The sequence below is a fragment of the Sinocyclocheilus grahami genome, unplaced genomic scaffold (assembly GCF_001515645.1).
Source record: "Sinocyclocheilus grahami isolate Dianchi unplaced genomic scaffold, SAMN03320097.WGS_v1.1 scaffold919.1, whole genome shotgun sequence".
Classification (NCBI taxonomy): Eukaryota; Metazoa; Chordata; class Actinopteri; order Cypriniformes; family Cyprinidae; genus Sinocyclocheilus; species Sinocyclocheilus grahami.
In genome coordinates this window covers 360,853-381,629 of record NW_015506098.1, presented here as the reverse complement: position 1 = coordinate 381,629, position 20,777 = coordinate 360,853, and the positions used below count along the sequence as shown (strand labels likewise).

General features: G+C 36.9%; 2 protein-coding genes and 1 long non-coding RNA gene across 6 annotated transcripts; 1 reads left to right on the top strand and 2 right to left on the bottom strand.

The window, feature by feature from the left end:
• Positions 1–13: 13 nt before the first annotated feature.
• LOC107564252 (dual specificity protein phosphatase 14) lies at positions 14–10,619 on the top strand. Of its 2 annotated transcripts, none has more exons than XM_016249285.1 (2): positions 14–78; positions 9,695–10,619. In XM_016249285.1, exon 2 carries the CDS (start codon positions 9,699–9,701, stop codon positions 10,263–10,265), a length of 567 nt encoding a protein of 188 aa, XP_016104771.1. In that variant the 5' UTR covers positions 14–78; positions 9,695–9,698; the 3' UTR covers positions 10,266–10,619. The 2 variants fall into 2 exon arrangements, with proteins under 2 accessions (XP_016104771.1, XP_016104770.1); XM_016249284.1 differs by lacking the exon at positions 14–78 and adding an exon at positions 8,690–8,760.
• Positions 10,620–12,559: 1,940 nt separating this feature from the next.
• Positions 12,560–14,058, bottom strand: LOC107564256 (uncharacterized). The gene is made up of 3 exons (XR_001606198.1): positions 13,973–14,058; positions 13,794–13,872; positions 12,560–13,383 (listed from the first exon to the last, which is right to left on the bottom strand). It is a non-coding gene; the product is annotated as an uncharacterized lncRNA (long non-coding RNA).
• A 53-nt stretch (positions 14,059–14,111) lies between these two features.
• LOC107564249 (erythroferrone-like) lies at positions 14,112–20,477 on the bottom strand. Of its 3 annotated transcripts, none has more exons than XM_016249275.1 (9): positions 20,152–20,477; positions 19,400–19,836; positions 18,994–19,110; positions 18,615–18,729; positions 17,317–17,444; positions 16,921–17,032; positions 15,175–15,265; positions 14,996–15,074; positions 14,112–14,585 (listed from the first exon to the last, which is right to left on the bottom strand). In XM_016249275.1, exons 2-9 carry the CDS (start codon positions 19,535–19,537, stop codon positions 14,487–14,489), a joined length of 879 nt encoding a protein of 292 aa, XP_016104761.1. In that variant the 5' UTR covers positions 19,538–19,836; positions 20,152–20,477; the 3' UTR covers positions 14,112–14,486. The 3 variants fall into 3 exon arrangements, with proteins under 3 accessions (XP_016104761.1, XP_016104762.1, XP_016104760.1); XM_016249276.1 differs by having other exon boundaries at positions 19,400–19,641; XM_016249274.1 differs by having other exon boundaries at positions 19,400–20,477.
• Between the last annotated feature and the right edge of the window lie 300 nt (positions 20,478–20,777).

The window sequence follows — 20,777 nt, the reverse complement described above, 5'->3', positions numbered from 1 at the left end:
GTACGCGACGGAAGTACAGTTTTGTGTATATACACCCACATGACATTATAGATTCCATTATAGACACAAGATTCAAGGGTATGTAAACTTTTGAATGTGGTCATTTTTATAAATTTATTATATACTCCACAAGAAAAAATTATAAGAGTATACATCTGTTATGTGAAATAGCTTATTTAGGTCAGTACCAGGCCCGGATTGGCCATCAGAAGCACCGGGCGAATTCCCGGTGGCCTGGAGGCTGAATTGACCCGCTGCCCTGTTTTTTTTTTTGTTTGTTTTGTTGTTATTATTATTTTATATTTTTGTCTTCTCAATTTACCAAATTGATAATTTCCGGTTTTGTCATACGATAATAAATCATAAATCGGTCAGTCTTGGCTGGCAGCTATACGAATCGGCACACATGTTCCGCTCTTCAAACGACGGCTTCGAACAGAGTCGATGCGCAGGACTCGATGAAGGAGAGGAAGCAGCGAAATGTAGCAAAAATGCCTGTTCAGGCCTTCAGGTGCAGGTCAGCTTCATCTGTAAATACGCTAAAGAGTTTTGTCTTTATTAACCTAGTTGAGTGTTAGGCTATCAGGGGCACCCTATTTTTAACATCATTCAGAATACTGTTCTAAAGGGCATCGTTACCGATTGGGAAAAAAAACTACATTGACGATGACCTACAGCCAATGAGAGACCAAGATAGAAGTTCGGGGAGGAGTTATCAGTATTTTAATAGATATGAACAATTATATCATACAGAAACATTTGCTTGACCAGTCACAACATCAGCATAACAGTTAATTATTTACCTCCAACTCTCTTTGTAGAGCACCCAATCCCTGTTCCCTGCATCTCCCTCCTACATAATCTGTGGAGTAATTTAATGCGTTATAATTTTCAAAATAGTAATTATAGAGTATACTATATCGATCTACACTTACAGACTTTAAATTTTGATTACTGGAGAGTGTGAATATTTGCGTCCTATACACCGCAAAACCCAGAGTGTATCTGTGAACTGGAGCACACACACAGAGCATTCCAGCAGGGAGCAATACCATCATCTTTCTCTTTTAATTCTACATACTGAATAAGAACAAACACAAGTAAGGCCATATCGCCAAGTGCCTCCCCTACACATCTCTCTCCATGACGGTGACAACCACACTTTTTATAACAAGGCAGTAAATGAACCAAACCCACCCGAACTAACTTGAACATAAACACAAATAACATTGCTAACGCAAAAACTCAACCATCTTCTTAATTAACACATAAATCAACTCTAAACATACCCATAATGCACCTGGCTGCTAGCGCTCACTGCCATTACAATACCAAACCATGCATGCAGCAGCCGCTTGCTTTAGCTAAAAATAACAAGTGTTCTGTGAATGTTGATGCTTTAATAACGAATACTTATCGGGAGTGTGTATGCTGGGATTTCATAAATGTAATAGAGAATAAAGTAACAGTAACTAGTAATGTAACTAATTACTAATTACTTTTGAAATAAAGTACTTAACTAAAATACTTTTAAAAGGAGTAATCAGTAATCAGTAATTTAATTACATTTTCAGAGTAACTTGCCCAACACTGCCCACTAAAATGTCTTTATATCAAGGACCCGATCATGGAACAATGCACAGTTCAAGCGCAGCTTGAGCTTCTTGAGTCTGTTCAGTAAAGAGCGTTTTGATTGGTGGATTAAAAGCTCACCGCGATTGGCTGAACGGAACATCCTCCAAAAAAATATATTTATGAATCTTAACCTGCCAGGAAGGTCTCAAAAATACCACACACAAATTCAAAGCAGTCCACGCATGTGTGATGACTTGCAAATGCAGATTCAACGATCCATAAATACATGTACCATTATTCATAAATGTGTGATGGAAATTAATTCAAGAAATTTTGTGATAGAAACATATTTGTGTAAACATTTTAAATTTATTTAGGTAAGATGCATTTGTGTGAGCATTTGGGGAAATATTTATGCTTTTACTTGTGTATTTATGAATTGTGTTTTGAATTTACGAATCGGATTTTGTAAATTGTAAATTGTGCTGTGCATTTATGAATTTTGTTTTGCAAATGTGTTATTTTTGAGGCTGATCTGGCTCCATAGTTTCACACTGCATGACTTCACAATAGGAAGAATCGCCGACAGCTCTGTCTGGTCCGCAAACTACGTTTCACAACAAAACACACGCGAGAAGTGATAAGGAAATAACGCGAGAACCTGCGTGCGTCAGACCGGAGTTCTCGAGCAAGACTGTAATTATTAAAAATATATATATATAGCCCGCAAATTGTCTGTGAGCTGATTTACAGCTACAAGGAGAAAAAGAAAAACAGATTATGTAGGAGGGAGATGCAGGGAACAGGGATTGGGTGCTCTACAAAGAGAGATGGAGGTAAATAATTAACTGTTATGCGGATGTTGTGGCTGGTCAAGCAAACGTTTCTGCATGATATAATTGTTCATATGTCTATTAAAATACTGATATTCTGGTCTATAACTCCTCCCCAAACTTCTATCTTGGTCTCTCATTGGCTGTAGGTCATCGTCGATGTAGTTTTTTTATTTATTTTTTTTTTATGAATGCAAACGTCACAAAGATGACATTAAAGATATACAACTTTGTATAGAGTACACAACATTTGTCAACAATATGTACAATGTCATCTGAACATACAGAACAAAAGAAGAAAAAGATAAAGAAAAAAGAAAAATTGGAAAAAAAACATGAGGGTAAGATATTAATTTATATTTCAATTAGAGTATACAAATTAAAGTCATTACAAATTGAAGTTGTTCTTCTCGCTTTCTGATTTACAGAGGATGAAATAGTATTAAGATACATTTTAAATTCTTTCAAAAAAACAAGAAAAATTGGTTTGTTGTTGGTAAATTTACACTTATGGATATAGAATTTGCCAAGAAAATAAATTAAATTTATAACAAAACAAGCTTTGTTTTTATTAGAATCAGAATCAAAGTGTCCAAAAAAGTAACCGATAAATCTTGTTGGATATTATCTTTAATAAATGTTTCAATATCTTTCCATAGATGTTCAGTATAGAAACATGACCAAAATAAATGATAGACAGTTTCTGTGTGAACTTGGCAAAATGAGCATCTTGTATCAATATTGGTTTTTAACAGGGTAAAATGTATTTATTATTTTAAAAGACACTTCTTTTACTTTATTGGTGAGTAAATATTTATGTTGTAAAGACCAAATCTTTTTCCATTTAAAATTTTTAAATAAATTATTCCAGTAAAAGATTGCAGGAGATATCGAGATAATATTGGTGGAAATTTGAAAGTTTGATAGGAATTTTTGATAAGTTGTAGTTGCACATCAGTAAAAATCGTATACCTCCAATATATAAAAAGCTTGAGGGAAAATATTCCAGATGGAGTTTTGATTATTCAAATATTGATGAAGCCAATTTATTTTGAAAGTGTAATTTAAAGAACTAAAATCAATAACATTTAAGCCACCTTTGTTGTAAGAATTTAAAATAACAGACTTCTTCATATAATGGCTTTTGTTTTTCCAGACAAAATCTGTTAGAGCTCTATCAACCAATTTACATGTAGGCTTATCTACATAAAGAGATTGGGCCGCATAAGAGAGGCGTGAAAGTCCCTCAGCCTTAGTGAGCAAAACTCTTCCTTTAATAGATAGATCCCTTTGAAGCCAGCAATTAATTTGTTTCTTTGTTTTTTCAATAATCGGATTAAAGTTTGTTGCACATGTTTTTTCTTTAGTTATTTCTATACCAAGATATTTAACAGCTGCTTTTAACAGCTATGCCACAGATTGAAGAGACATTACAACTTTTAATGGGAAATAATTCACATTTATCAATATTAAGGTTTAGACCAGAAGCTTTAGAAAATGACTGAAGAGTATTTAAGGCTATTGAGATTTGAGAGGAGTCTTCTAAAAACAATGCTGTGTCATCAGCTAATTGACTAATGATTAATTCTGCATTTCCAACAGTGATGCCTTTTAGGTTACTCCTTTTAATATGTAAATTAAGAAATTGCACTGCAATTAAGAACAGATAAGGAGACACTGGGCATCCTTGACGCACACCACGATTTAGCGAAAACCTGGGAGAAGTACCGTTTTTTAGTTTAATTGAACTATTTCCATTTACATATAACATTTGAACCATCTTACAGAAATAATCACCAACGCCTATTTTTTTAAGTGCTTGAAATAAAAAAACATGTTCTAAAGTATCAAAGGCAAAATAAACAATTTATTTCTTTTTTTTCTTTTGTTCTGTATGTTCAGATGACATTGTACATATTGTTGACAAATGTTGTGTACTCTATACAAAGTTGCATATCTTTAATGTCATCTTTGTGATGTTTGCATTCATAATAAATATTTAAAAAATAAAAATTTAAAAATTAAAAAAAATTAAAAAAAGAAACTGCGCCGGCTGAGTTAGCCGGCTGCTCTCGAAACGCTCTCGCGGTGCTTTGATGCCACACATGACAGTGACGTGGCGTCGGCGCCTTCTCAAGTCGGACAAAATTACTAACCGGCATGCACTGCTTCAAGTCAGATTGCGATCGATCTGCGCAGTGCTGCATGAAGTCGAACGCACCAATTGACTCCTCTCATGTGACTTTCCCTCATTCATTCTCCCCCACTAAACATGGCACGCTATAGGACCTCTGATGTAGGGGGGTCAGATAGAAAGTAGCCTACGCATAACATGGAGATTTACTTGTAAATATTAAGATGCATTTCTATAGCCCTGACTGATTTTAAAATGTAATTTTCGGAATCAATGATTCAGTGAACCATTCATTAAGTCAGTTACTTGCTTTGCTTTGGAATGAATCAGCCATTTGAACGAATCAATTGAATGAATGACAGGTATTCTGTAGCATTCAAATTCAAATAGCCAACATTGTGAATATGGAAACATTTGGATCCGTGCCAAATGAGAGAGTAAGAAAGGATTATAGGGCCAAACAATAAAAAAATTAAATTAAATTAAAAAAACTCCAGAATAAAGTCTTTAGCCTATAATGCAAGATTAAACTCATTAAATATCCAGAAAAATGTAGAAATAAAATATTGAGAATAAAAATAATTAAATTTAGAGAATAAAGTCGTTCATCAGCATCGTCAACTTCATCTTTGCAGCCGACACTGACTCAGAAAACAGTTTAGTAATAAGTAGCCTATATAAAATATGTTCTAGCTATTTATGCGATCCGCTTGAGCGCGGAATAGGCTATAGCCTATAAAACGCTCGTTTAGTAGAGTTTAGTTTAAGTTGATTTAATTTAATAGTTTAATTAAATATAAATATAAACGTGTGATTACTAATGGCTTAAATTAATGACTATAATAGCCCTTTTAATAATAATAATAATAAATCAAGGAAGAAATAACTGACAACGTGCCGTTGAATTACAGAAGGGAAAAAAAAACAAGGTACCTTCACGAAGTTCTTGTTTGGCAAAACTAATATAAGCTATTCTGTCTTAAGACAAGTTAAGTTAGAACAAGTTCAATAAAAAATCTTTATTATATTTCTACGGTAGAGGAGAATAGCCAAACTAAAAAGAAACAAAGAAAACTCAATGTAACATTCATAAAACCGTACTCAATGGAATGCTCACATGTGACTGGGGCTAGTGCCATCTAGTGGTCGCTGATTTAGATCGCCAATAGTGTCTGTCTGCCAGCTGCGTGTGGATCGCGAGCTGTGTGTGCGTGGATTGCGCAAGGCTAAAGGGGCGGAAGGAAAGTCTCAAAATTCAAATGAATCGACTCAGAAGAGACGCGAATGAATGCAGGCGTATCGCCTGATCCACAAATGCACATTTTAATGCTACATGCACAAATTATGATGCTTTAATACAAACTATAACATTTGTATTCACAAATATGTCTCTATTTGAACAAAATGCTGCACAGTAATGTAATTCTTAACTCTGCAGACACCGGTTGAAAAGCATTTGTTTCAGTGTAGTGACGCACATTTGCGAATTTTTCAAATCGTGTACACGTTAATGAATTGCACTGGGCCTTGTTTGTTGGTAGTTGTGTGTGGGGGGGGGGACGTGAAATGCTGTAAACTGCGAAAATGAAGTCTCAAAATCCAAATGAACCAAACCAGATCGACTCGAACTAGACGTCAATTAATGCACGTGTGTCACCTGATCCACATATGCACCATTCCTTTTTGCCTGAGTAATTTATGATATATTAATGCAGAACAGAAAATTTTTATTCGCAAACATATCTGTATTTGTACAAATCGCTGCACAATCATTTAATCCCGAATTTTACAGACTCAAATTAAAGGCATTTGTTTGTGGTTAGTAAGATACATGTATAAAATGTATGCAGTACATGGATAATTGTGCGTGCATCTATTAATCATTTTGAGTCTAATTTCATCCCATAGTAGATATTCTCATGGATTTATTGTATAGGAAGGGAGGGAGCTTGAGCAGACAGCTAAATTTTTCAAAAAAGATATTGTACTAATTTTGACAAGTACAATAAAAAAGGGAGAGACAGAGATATTGGGGAAAATTAAGAAAAGTAAAAAGGGAAAAAAAATTCTCTCCCTTTTTTTATTGTATCTGTCACTTCTTGGCCAGCAGGTCTACTGTTATGAACAGGACTGTGTCCACCTTGTTGCAAAACGACCACCTCATTGCAATTTATCACAGAATGATATTTGTCTTAAAATGATAATTGTCTTATATACCCGAGATTTAACAAACCTATATTTTATACAAATAAATTAAAAAAATGTCTAAAGTGCCTAAAAGTCAAAATCAGTACAATATCTTTTTTGAAAAATCATAATACTGAACACACTATTGCATTATTAGGCTGTGATATTTTTGTGTTGCTGTCTGCTCAAGCTCCCTCCCTTCCTATACAATAAATCCATGAGAATATCTGTCTGATAAAGTTGTTACTGTAACTTTCCAATCGATAACGATGTCCTTTAGAACAGTATTCTGAATGATGTTAAAAATAGGGTGCCCCTGATAGCCTAACAGGTGCTAGCAGTTTAATACTCAACTAGGTTAATAAAGACAAAACTCTTTAGCGTATTTACAGATTAAGCTGACCTGCACCTGAAGCCCTGAACAGGCATTTTTGCTACATTTCGCTGCTTTTTCTGGCCGCTTCCTCTCCTTCATCGAGTCCTGCGCGATCCACACAACCCCGTCGAGTGTGCCGTCGGAAGCCACGCCCGTATCAACCTTGTGATTTCCAGGGTGATTTCCCCATCCCCATTCCAGGGAAACCCAGAGGGCTTAAACAGTCCATTCATGCTCGAAAACCCTCCAATGTGGCTGAATTAAAACAATTCTGCAAAGAAGAGTGGGCCAAAATTCCTCCACAGCGATGTGAAAGACTCATTGCCAGTTACACTTGATTGCAGTTGTTGCTGCAAAGCGTGGCACAACCAGTTATTAGATTTAGGGGGCAATTACTTTTTCACATAGGGCCATACAGGTTTTGACAGCTTTTTCCCTTAATAAAATAAATAATCATTTAAAAACTGCATTTTGTATTTACTTGCATTATCTTTGTGTAATATTACAATTTGTTTGATGATCTGAATCTTTTTAAGTGTGACAAATATGCAAAAAATTTAAAAAACAGGAAGGGGGCCAACACTTTTTCACACCACTGTATGTTGAAGCAGTTTATGAAAGTTTAGGGGATCTAAATGAAATAATATTGTCATTAGTTTTACTAATACACGTTTTCTTATTTTGGTAAATGAAGTCTAGGCTAAAATGCCACAACTTAAATCTAATATATATTTAATATGTCTAATATACAGAGCTGATTTCGTCATCACAACAGCCTGTAAAACGCTTGCATTGATTAAAGTAGGATAATTGTTAATTAAAACTTTTAAATCTGACCTTGTTCATTTATGTAATGATATAAATTCACATTTATTACGATCGATTTTGACCTACCCAAGGCAAAATTAAAATGTATCAAATTTAAATGGGACAATTGGATTTTGATATTGTAAAAGTATGTAAAATTATTGTAAAAGTTGGTATTGTATAATTTTGATTTTATTTTCTAAAGATGTGTTCCACTTATCATAAAGTGTTAACATTTGAATGACAGAATCAACAGTTCTCCATATGCAGTAGGCAACACACACATAGGCTGAATAAAGATTGCTTGCATTAATAGGTTATATAAGTACCATAACATTGACCTTCAGGCCTTGTTCATCACAACTTGATATGAAATGTGTCCAGGTCCTCCACATACTTAAAGATTAATAAAAAAGACTAAAAAGTATTAATAAAAATTAATACTTTTATTTAGCAAGGATGCTTTGAATTGATCAAAAGTGATGATAAAGACATTTATAATGTTACAAAAGATTTCTATTTTACGATAAATGCGTTTATTCTGAACTTTCTATTCATCAAAGAAACCTGAAAAATTCTACTCTGCTGTTTTTTTAACATACTAATAATAATAAATGTTTTTTGAGCACCAAATCAGAATATTAGAATGATTTCTGAAGGATCATGTGACTGGAGTAAAAGATATGAAACAAATGCCCCACAGGCAGAGCAGAGGAGTTTAAAATTAATCTCTCTCTTCATTGGTCAGCTGTCTTCAAAGCCTTTTTAGGGTTTGAACTTGCCAGCAGTGGATCCATAGCACTCTAGTGTAGAGCTCAAACGTGAAAGAGACCACACCAAGGGACCAGGTCAGTTACTAAAAGCCTTAAAACACTATAGGAACAATGCAGTAAAATGTAAAGACAGGTCAGATATATATTTAAATAGGCTATATTAGAATGGTGTAAGTGTAAAATTAATTGTGGTGGCCTCAGACGCTGGGATAGGCTTCAGCCCCCCAGGAACTTAAAGAGGAAGCAGTTTGGAGAATTGTGTGACAGTGTATTCATAAACTTTATGCATGTGAGATGCATCGTTCCACATTGTAGTGGAAAGTTCATGAAACTGAAAAATACTGTGCTATTTAGTACACATGACTCTGTTAGTTTAGAAATCTGCCTGCAGCTTTGTGGGTTACTGGTTTTGCTGGTTTGTGTGTTCTGTGTCCCCCCTGCAGTTCTAAAATAATGTGTACAGGTCAATGATGTGATTCTCATTATTTTTTAATCTATTAGTTTATTCATAAATACACTCATATACAATGACTTTAATACGCATCTTACATGATGAGCATCTTTGTACTTTGTATTTGTACTGTTGTTTCATGCTTAATGAAGATCTGTTATCAAAACATTTTTTAGACATTTTTTCTTTGGAATTTCCTTGAAAATGGTACAAATATGTTCCAAAACCATATCCATTTAACATGAATACATTTCTAAGGACTTGGCACATGTGTTTTAAACTTGATTTAAAAAAATAAAATCATGACAGCAGATTTTTACGTTCCTTTTCTTAATTTTTTCATTGACCTGTACACATTTGTGATTTTTGTGGCCTATGTTCTGAGAACAATTGCAGCTACCTGTACATTAATTTTTTATAAGAACTATATAGACCCAAAATAATAATAAACTATAATAGAAATAGCTTTGTTCCCAAACTTATTCTAAACCTGTTTAGTGCATTGTTGTTGTTTTTTTAATAAAAAAAAAACTCCTGATATTGTTTCTTTCCATGCAGCGATATGTCAATATCACAGATAACACCAACTCTCTTCCTGAGTGGGGCTGATGCTCCTTTGAATCAGGCACTTATGACCCGCAAAGGCATTACACTGATCGTGAACGTGACCCTATCCCACACCTGCCCTATCTACCCAGGTGTGGAGTGCATACGTGTTGCAGTGTCCGACCTCCCAAATGCCCGTCTAGGTGATCATTTTGACCACATTGCAACTCGAATCCATGGTAACAGATCTGGAGGAACCCTAGTGCACTGCGCTGTGGGCATGAGTCGCTCACCTGCTCTAATAATGGCCTACCTCATGAAGTACAAAGGAGTGACTCTGCGGCAGGCACATAACTGGGTTAAAGACAGCAGACCTTGCATATGCCTTAATACAGGATTCTGGACCCAACTTCTGGACTATGAGAGGAAACTCTACGGTAAGAATACTGTGAAGGTGGCTAAACCACTGGATCCACTGCCAATGCCTAAAACACCAAAACTACCTTCCAAGTACAGCATGAGACGGTGTCCTCCTTCGCCAAGGCTGAGCCGACTTAGAAGATTCACCTCCTTGGCTCTTTAATCAACAACAGCAAACTGATCTTTTGCCAAATGTGGACTTGAAATTTCTATTTACATATTGTAAGGGCAATGAAAAATTTCTTAACCATCATTTTGAATAAGGATCAACAAGATCTATGCAGTGAAAGAAAGTCAACATGACTCTTGTTTTTCCACCAGCATGTGTTTTTAAGAGGCTTTTAGCCATTTCCTCCTGGCTTCTAATGCAATTCACTTTCAAGGATGTTTATTGTTTATTCGTTTTTAATGTGGCCTGGCTGGAATTCCGGGAATAAAATAATCTTAAAATTTAGTATGCATTATTTAACCAACAGAGGACACTGTTGTAGCATTAAACTCACACTAAATAAGAAACCCAGGGATAATAAATGAAAAGCCTCAATGAAAATTGAGAGGTTAATTTTGAATATCTTTATCTCAATTGTCTAAATCTGCTTGAATTTCTACAGTATGATGTCAAGTCAAGTCAAGTCACCTTTATTTATATAGCACTTTTAACAATACAGATTGTGTCAAAGAAACTTTACAGTATTACAGTTTTTCTGAATTGCAAAAAGACTAAAACCCAATCTCTTAATCAAATTCTCACTAGCTTAAACCAATTTGTGGAATAAAGCACTCTTTCTGCTAAACCTTAAATATGTTCAGGCAGTTAGGCTCTATTTGCAAATCTCATGCATTTTGTTTTTTGCAAAACTCTAAACACATTATCATTCACTTAAACACTTATCACACTGTGATGCATTTGTGCTGCAAAATGTTAAACACAAACGCCAAAAGTTAAACACAACTAAAGCACAGTTGTCATCGTTTACACACAACGATTCAAAAGTTTTCACACTTGTTTCTAATGATGTGATCAAACCAACTGTACAAAATATGAGCCAGAGTTCCGAGTGCACATGGCACATGTGACTGAATGACGATACGAACAATAGATGGAAACAATCTGAGAAGGAGAGGAGGAAGAGTACATGTAAGATGTGGAGGATGTGGAGGATGAGGAGCAGCTGCGTGTGGATCGCGAGCTGTGTGTGCGTGGATTGCGCAAGGCTAAAGGGGCGGAAGGAAAGTCTCAAAATTCAAATGAATCGACTCAGAAGAGACATGAATGAATGCAGGCGTGTTGCCTGATCCACAAATGCACATTTTAATCGCTGCACAATCATTTAATCCTGAATTCCACAGACTCAAATTGAAAGGCATTTGTTTGTGGTTAGTAAGATACATGTATACAATTTATGCAGTACATGGATAATTGTGCATGCATCTATCAATCATTTTGAGTCTAATATCATCCCATATTTGTTTACTTTCAAACAAGACAAATATTTGAAATAGTTTTTGTGACCACGTTTCTAATTGCACTTTCAGTTCTGCATTCTGCATTTCAGTTCTGCATCCTGCTTGCTACCTCACTTAAAATTCATAAAATGAATTTAAAAGGCATTCTTAGTTCATCTCTAAACTGACACAACCCTGCTCACTGAGAGACTTGTATGTATGTATTAAGCTGTTGTTGCTCTTGTTCTTGTTGACCTATACTAGATATCAAAGAATTGGCCATGTGACACAAGATGAGAAAAAAAGTCTCAGGTTGTCATTCATCACCTTTATAATGCAGGTTTATTCCTCACAGTCTCTCTTTTAATAATGTCTGTTTAGTGCTTTTGGCAATGTTTTGTTGGTGCTGAGTGAGGGGAGAGAAGTTTTAGACATGCTTCTCTTGAGGGGGTGAGTGAATGTGCTGAAAGCTGAGAGAGACCGCACGGAGTGGAAAGAGTCAAAATGTCTTAGATAAAAAAGCCACTTATTTATCTTGAGAATAAATATAATTTATTTTTGGCTGAAAGCCTGTCATCTTGTGCAATTAACAACAAAAAAGTTGGCCAACTATGTATTGGGATAAAGTTAAGTGTGTTTGTGTGTGCCAGCCCATGTGTTTCTTTGTGTGTGTGTGTGTGTGTGTGTGTGTAATGAGACTGCTTTCAGTAAGCCCATCAAGGGATAAATAAGCATGCCATTACCATACACTCATTTATCTTTCTGCACATTATTTGACAGCAAACCATCCTTGTAAGGTATTGCAGTCTGACCACAAATGCTATGTTAGATGTTTCCCTGGAAGGTATAGCAGAGCAGTCAGAGAGAGAGAGAGAGAGGGTGAGGTGGGGTGGGTGGAGGGCACAGTGCCAAACACCAGGCGCCACGCTTCCAGCATGATGACCTCATCCCCATCTACTACTAGAACATATTGTCTACATTCATCATCACTGAATGTAGTGTTTGTCTTCGTTCATGCACAATGAAATTTAACAGCATTACCAAATAATACAAACATTTAAAAGGCTTAAAGTAAAAATTTCCATTTGTCCCTTTTGCTAGAATTCTGTGGAATCAAGACCTAAATAAGCGGCTGCTGTTGCTTTTTTCACCCCACTTACCCTGCAAATGTGGTAGTAGTTACTTTATTACTGCCATTAATACTTTTTTATTTTCTGAAATGGTTGTCATCAATCAAAAAACATGAAAATCTTTCATGAAGCTTCAAATGCATGTTGAAACACTTTTGTCAGGCAGTAAGAAGAACTGTACTATTCATACAAATCTCTGTATTCCCTGAAATAAATTCCCAGAGCATGTTTCAGCAGTTATGGAAACATTTTATTGCAAATATACTCAAATATCAATATCCTTTCAAAAAGCAAATGCAAATAAATAAAACTTCAGCCCTGTTAGAATGGAATGCGTACACATACCACATGAAAAAATACGTACACCTCTATGAACAGAGTTTAAATGTTACCATTATTTTGGAAAGAAATAGCAGTGCAATCCTGCTGCCCTTTGCAACAGTGGTAATACGTAGAGTCTCTTTTAGATGCTTGAAAAGAGTCCTCCCTTTTATGAAATTAGTATTCTAATATGTCCTGAATACCTTACCTAATAAAGATATGTATTTTGTCAACACTGTAAAAATGGGCTTCTTTGTAGTCATTGGTTGTGTTTTGTTTGTGTCCTCATACTCCAATAAGAATGCCAGAAAACAGACTGTCTTGGAGAATTGTGAGGGCTGAGCCTGTCCCATTGTCAATAAGAATAGATACATACTCTCCAGCCTGTGAAAAAAAGCATCTACATTAATCATGCTTTTTGTTTGTTTTATGGGTCAGTAATATAGAAGTGTTTATGATAAAGAGATATTCATAGATATTGCATATCCACTTTTTTTTAGTTGGTGTGTTGTCATAACTCATAAAACATTAATAGCCAAAAAGTAAGCATCACATTATTGAAAGAGGGCAATAATGTATATGTATAAAACAGCAGTTTTGATGGGGATTGATAAGACTGTCAAGGGCCCTGGAGCAGAAGATGCCCCTGTGGCTGAACAAAAATAAAAAGTGGGCCCAAATATGGATATTTTCCCAGTCACATATTTTCAGTCAGCATTATTAGCACAAACAATTTCAGTAACCTGTAAAATTCTTGTTCAGTTAAATTATCTTATTATGTCAGTCAGTCATACCTGTAGGTAAAGAGTCCCGGTCAGGAGAATACTGAATTCTCCCCCTGTAGTGCTCACTCCAGTCACTGTCTCCAAAGACCTGCATCATTATAAACACATTAATCATGGTTTAGGACTTATTTGCTTGACTCAGTTCAAACGGTCAGTGCTATTGGTGATTATGGACCATTGCTACTCACACATTACTCTGACAAAGAGACTCTATGCATATAGAGGCCTTAACACTTTCCCTCTGCCTGGCATGAGGCTTTTTCTGAGACTCATTGGATTCTGATACAAATCTCTGTATTCCCTGAAATAAATTCCCAGAGCATGTTTCAGCAGTTATGGAAACATTTTATTGCAAATATACTCAAATATCAATATCCTTTCAAAAAGCAAATGCAAATAAATAAAACTTCAGCCCTGTTAGAATGGAATGCGTACACATACCACATGAAAAAATACGTACACCTCTATGAACAGAGTTTAAATGTTACCATTATTTTGGAAAGAAATAGCAGTGCAATCCTGCTGCCCTTTGCAACAGTGGTAATACGTAGAGTCTCTTTTAGATGCTTGAAAAGAGTCCTCCCTTTTATGAAATTAGTATTCTAATATGTCCTGAATACCTTACCTAATAAAGATATGTATTTTGTCAACACTGTAAAAATGGGCTTCTTTGTAGTCATTGCTTGTGTTTTGTTTGTGTCCTCATACTCCAATAAGAATGCCAGAAAACAGACTGTCTTGGAGAATTGTGAGGGCTGAGCCTGTCCCATTGTCAATAAGAATAGATACATACTCTCCAGCCTGTGAAAAAAAGCATCTACATTAATCATGCTTTTTGTTTGTTTTATGGGTCAGTAATATAGAAGTGTTTATGATAAAGAGATATTCATAGATATTGCATATCCACTTTTTTTTAGTTGGTGTGTTGTCATAACTCATAAAACATTAATAGCCAAAAAGTAAGCATCACATTATTGAAAGAGGGCAATAATGTATATGTATAAAACAGCAGTTTTGATGGGGATTGATAAGACTGTCAAGGGCCCTGGAGCAGAAGATGCCCCTGTGGCTGAACAAAAATAAAAAGTGGGCCCAAATATGGATATTTTCCCAGTCACATATTTTCAGTCAGCATTATTAGCACAAACAATTTCAGTAACCTGTAAAATTCTTGTTCAGTTAAATTATCTTATTATGTCAGTCAGTCATACCTGTAGGTAAAGAGTCCCGGTCAGGAGAATACTGAATTCTCCCCCTGTAGTGCTCACTCCAGTCACTGTCTCCAAAGACCTGCATCATTATAAACACATTAATCATGGTTTAGGACTTATTTGCTTGACTCAGTTCAAACGGTCAGTGCTATTGGTGATTATGGACCATTGCTACTCACACATTACTCTGACAAAGAGACTCTATGCATATAGAGGCCTTAACACTTTCCCTCTGCCTGGCATGAGGCTTTTTCTGAGACTCATTGGATTCTGAAAAAAAAAACAGATACATGATGCAGAGTTAAAGGGATTGTGACAGGCAGACATGTTCAGTGGTACTAGGACCCCACCCTGTTCCACTGAGCTTTATCTAAGGGACAGGCTGTTGGATAGGCCACACACAAGTAACATGATGCAAACAGGAATAAGGTATTGCATGTACTTCAGCTAGCAAAATGATGCAATAAAGCTTATATTTTATGTTTCTATCAGTCTAAATGGGAAAACTCAATTACCTGCTGGTGCATATTGTTTAGCTTATGTATATATTCATGCCTTGTTGTCAAGTATGCATACTTCATGAAATATGGATGCCTAAAAATGCTATTTTTGATACATTACAGTATGACAGACTGCGTCCACGGGAAATGTGGTGAACACTACAACAAGTGAACACTATCCCATTAAGACTAGGCCAGAGGAGAACTGGTCCTCCAACTGAGCCTGGTTTCTCCCAAAGTTTTTTTTTTTTTTCTCAATTTCTGTCACCTGAGAAAATTAGGGTTCCTTACCACTGTTGCCTTTTGGCTTGCGTATGGAGTTTGAACGACACAAAACTTGAACTGGCACTATTGTCACTATTGAACTGTAGAGCCACATTTTGCAACATTGACACTGTTATTGAACTAACCTGAATTAACACTGAAATTACACAAGCTGAATAATAGCAGTCTTTTTTAGAATTGCTTATAACTGAATTTAACTTTTTTGAATTGGTATAAAGCTGTGTCATATGAAGCGCTATAGAAATAATGTCACAGGGGCAGTCCCCTCAAAGGTACAAACACTGTACCTGCACTATGGAAGATTTTTGGTTATACATTTCAGTATGCCTATGGCCCGAGATGCTGGGCTAGGCTTGTTGTCAAAAACGATTTGAGCCACAGTGGTACATATGATACTTGCTCATATGCTTTTTTTGTGATATACTTATATCACATATACTGGTATATCAGTGGTGCAGCATAGCAGATTTCATCTGATATAGCGATTGCCCATAACTATCAAATATGCATAGAAAGAGCAGTGCTGAACCACAATGAATGTTAAAGATTTATTCTTCAAGTAGCATTTAATTTATGTTTCACAGATAGCAGCAGAGAGTTTAAAGTTAATAGTGCAGCTTTTCGGTACTATAACTACCCTTTAGGGCAGGAAGGGGCAACCCCAGACCTGGAGGACAGAGTTCAGCTCCATCTTAATTCAATCAAACCTGCCTGTAATTTTCAAGTAATGACTTGGTTAGATTTTTTGTTTTTCAAGTGCATTTGAATAGATATGGAGTTAAACTCTGCAGGACAGTGGCCATCCAAGAATGAAGTTGCCAAAGGTTAAGATTTGAAGAAACTACCCCAGTGACAATCTACTCTAGTCCTAAAGGTGCAATTTGTACACATTCTGACAATGTAAAGAAGGAACTTCATCATTTAGCCACAACCTCCGTTTAGGACTTTTAGCTTTTAGAGCTGGTCATGTTGATATCCCTTGCATAGCACATAAACCATGCTCAATGTTAAATTCAAACTAAGGCTGTAACCATTCTTTCAGGTTAGGTTTATGAATCTGCAATTAAAAACATATTGGTTGATAGCTAGACTGAATGTTGGAGGAAGGCGCACACCCGAAAACATATCTAAACCACATACCCAGTAGCAGACTAGCTGTGAGCTGGTAGAACCCAGACACTGGAGCTGTGTACCGGCCACTGCTGGCGTTAAAGCCCTGTCCCCTCTGATGGAACTGCTCTGTGTTTGAGGGCTGTGGAAAACACAGAAATGGGATAATTAAATATGCCATTGCCAGTCTCTTCCATTGCCAACCCTTCCCCACTGCTTGCCAGTCTGTTTCACCATCAGCCAAAGCTAACATCGCTGCTAAATAGAATACAAAACCATGAATACATCTAGAAGTTAGTGCTACTTCAGAGAAATAAAAGCTTCTTTTATAGGTCACATTTACTTTCACAGCTCTGGGGCTGCTATGTCATGGTTATTGAAATGAGTAAATTGTTTCTAGTTTGGAAAGGATTGTTTTCCACTTACAGTGTTAAAGGGCTGGAGCTCCTGCAGACTGCGACGTTGGACCAACAGGTTGTGGTGCAGTCGGCAATGGAAAGCTGTGGCCACACGAGGGGTTTGATCGCAGAGCAGGCAGTGAGTTCCTACCATCTCTGTGTGGAAAGGTAATTACAGGATTGTAATGTTGCTTTGTCAAATGCACATAAGAACTAATTCCCTTCTTATTACATTATTCTAAAGGGTTTGGGACAAGGTGTAACCCAATAGACTAGGCACCTTCTCAGACCCAAAAACACTGAAATACAGCTAGTGGAAAATGTTTTGGATTGTATTTGACTGACACTTGGCTGCATATAAAGCCGTTAAACAATCTCACAATGAATAGAAGATGTAAATATTTGGAGTGGTTGAGTGTATGTATGAGCAAACAAAGTGGATGAAAGTGTGAGGCAATGAGAATGCTAGAATGTATGAGCGTACGGCGCCACTGCACTTTTCTGTGTGAATAAGAGCCTTTATGTTTTATATTGCTGTCAGAACAGCCTGCAGCTCACAGTACCAGAGCACAAACAGACCTGTGTCTGCTTTCCTGGCAATACTCCAACACTCATTCCAAACACAAACATGCACACACACAAAATCTGGAATCTGTGGAATTCTTTGGCCAGGCCAAGTCAAATCCACGTCCTGGAAAATTACACCTATTAAGAGATCAGCCCAGCCCACAATCAGACTAGCAGCCTCCCCAACAAATGAGCATGACAACGCATATCCCAAACATCAAGCAATTCTTTAAGTGGCTTAGCCCAAACAAAAGCAAAAAGCTGTTGGACCATAATAACTAACATATTCAAATGTGTTTAACAACATTTTTGAAAGGTGTTGATGTCAAAGCAGTTACTTTACTACAGTTTAACTGATTTGTGCACCTGCATCTGCTGTCTTTTTATGTGTAGTGCGCATCCATCACCCTGACAAAACTATTGATTTAGCACAAGTGAACAGAATCATTAGATTATGCAAAATGTAGATCAACAGACCCACCTCTCAACACATTTTATATGTTTCTCTTATCTGACACATTCAGTCTAGCTCATGGAGCTTTCTCCTAAAAAGCTTTTATGAATCAAGTGTGTTAAATAAGAGAGACATAAAAAATGTGTAGGGCAGTGGGTCCCCAGGACCAGGATTGATAACCTTTGATCAAATGGTATTTTAACAAGTTGCCAGATGGATGTATCATATGATTTCTTTTCTGTTTTCTGTCTGGCATGATGGGTAATGGTGTGTAAATGGGCTTATGTCCACAAATTCCAGTATACCTTTTAGTTTGACTTGGAAGTCCTGTATCAACTCTGCATGATGAGGCATTAGGGGGCCCAGAGGACCAGGAGGCCCCTGGGGACCGGGAGGGCCCGGTGGACCTGGAAGGCCATGCTGGACATGTAGAAAGTTTCAAGTTACATTACATAATAAGAGAAATCCATTTGAAGAGGTGAAAGATTAGGCACTTTCTGACATAGGCCTCATTAGTTTTATCTGTGTGTGCTGTGCTAAATCTGTTTTCATACAGTTTTACTTTTTAGTACTTCTTTACTTCTTAAAGTTTTGTTCAATATATTTATATGCACTTATTCTATGTATTGATATTATTCATCTTTAGCATGGTGTGTAATGCCTATACACTGGATCAGAGATTACCTTGGAGGGTCTTTTATTTCCTTTTGGTTTCTTATTTCCACCCTTGTTGGAGTTGTCCCTAAAGACTATCCATGTCCTGTGGGGGCTCACGTTGGTTATGTCAGAAGATACAGTATCCTGTAAAAATTAAGCATTTCAGAGCATCAACTATGCAAGCAAACTTTAACTACGGCAAATATATAAACTCTTCCTGTAGAGAGGAATCTTTTTTCACAGTGAGGTCACATTCTCTACAATGTTTATGAATGCCATTACCATATACTTTCCCCTCTTGTCTAATGGTTGCCATACCCTAAAGTAAACCTCAGAGAATTGATTTATGAGATTTTATGGTGTCTTTGCGCATGTGTACTGCCTTAAAGCCTTGACAGGTGAACAGCAGGTGTGTGAATCGGATTTGACTTACAGGGCTCTCAGTGCTGACTGTATTGTTTTCCTCTTGGAGCTCCAGACTCTCCTCACTCTCTTGTGTAGTGCAGGTAGACAGCAGTAAACTCAGCAGCAAGGCCAGTAGTGCCCCTCTTGCCCCATGCCTGAGCTTCATGCTGCAGTGTCGGTGCAGTGTAGGTGAACTTCTAACTCACTCAACTCCTTCTTAGCAGCTCAGTGCACAATTTCCATTCCAACACAGAGAGGTGACCAGAAGTCCTGTGGGTAACACGATGGAATCGTTCCTTAGTTCAGAAGGATATCCAAGAGTGGAGGTGAGAAATCAGAGTGCTGCTTCTTCAAAGCATAAATACTCTTTGGGAAGAGTTCTCTAAGTAATGGTGGCTCTTGATTTGGAAAAGATGATTTGGTCTGTGATCTATTAATGTTCTACTTTAATTCCCGGTGTGATTTCTGACATGGAGAAGAAATCTGTTCTTAGATCAGTTCATATTTTTGTGGACAGAGTGTTCAGAGTGCCATGAGAGTTGTGCGCAGGGCCTCACCATGCTTCTACCCATTCACAGTCAATCCGTCCCCTGTGACAGCCAAGATTCCCTATGCCTCCTGACTACAGTCTAAACTCTCTAAGCTTGAGTTGTTCAGCCTGTGTTACAATCACAATGTAGGTGTGTATTCCATAAATGAATGTGTATGTGTGTGTGTGCACGTGTTTGTGAGTGTATTTGTTGATGGTTAGTGTCTGTTGCTCAGTTGAGGTGTGATTACCTGTGATAAACTTTGTGTGTGGTATACTCAGTCTCTCTCTGTGGGTGGTATCTCCACGTCTTCTTTCTGTTTTTAATAATGTTAGATTGTCTTCTGGTCTCCTTGGTGCCTTTGCACAGTATATTTTCGGTAATTCCGTCAATGATGAATTTTGTTTTTGCCAGTTGAGGTCCTCTTTGCCAGACTCCAGTTTATTCCACATCTATGTCAGTGGCCACTCAGAAAGGATCACTCTGTTTTGAAGGGCTCCGTTCCGCGCTCCACTCTTTTTAGCTTCCTCTCAGACCAGACTCCTCCTTTCTCTTCAAGTTTGTGCACTCCACCTGGTATCTCAGTCTCTCTCTGTGGGTGGTATCTCCACGTCTTCTTTCTGTTTTTAATAATGTTAGATTGTCTTCTGGTCTCCTTGGTGCCTTTGCACAGTATATTTTCGGTAATTCCGTCAATGATGAATTTTGTTTTTGCCAGTTGAGGTCCTCTTTGCCAGACTCCAGTTTATTCCACATCTATGTCAGTGGCCACTCAGAAAGGATCACTCTGTTTTGAAGGGCTCCGTTCCGCGCTCCACTCTTTTTAGCTTCCTCTCAGACCAGACTCCTCCTTTCTCTTCAAGTTTGTGCACTCCA

Coding starts and splice junctions, on each gene's coding strand:
- LOC107564252 (XM_016249285.1), top strand. CDS start 9,699: ATGTCAATATCACAGATAACACCAACTCTCTTCCTGAGTGGGGCTGAT.
- LOC107564249 (XM_016249274.1), bottom strand. CDS start 19,537: ATGAAGCTCAGGCATGGGGCAAGAGGGGCACTACTGGCCTTGCTGCTG. Junction 17,445..18,614: donor CTTCCAAGTCAAACTAAAAG/GTATACTGGAAT, acceptor CTTTCCACACAG/AGATGGTAGGAACTCACTGC. Junction 14,586..14,995: donor CCGGGACTCTTTACCTACAG/GTATGACTGACT, acceptor TTTTTTTCACAG/GCTGGAGAGTATGTATCTAT.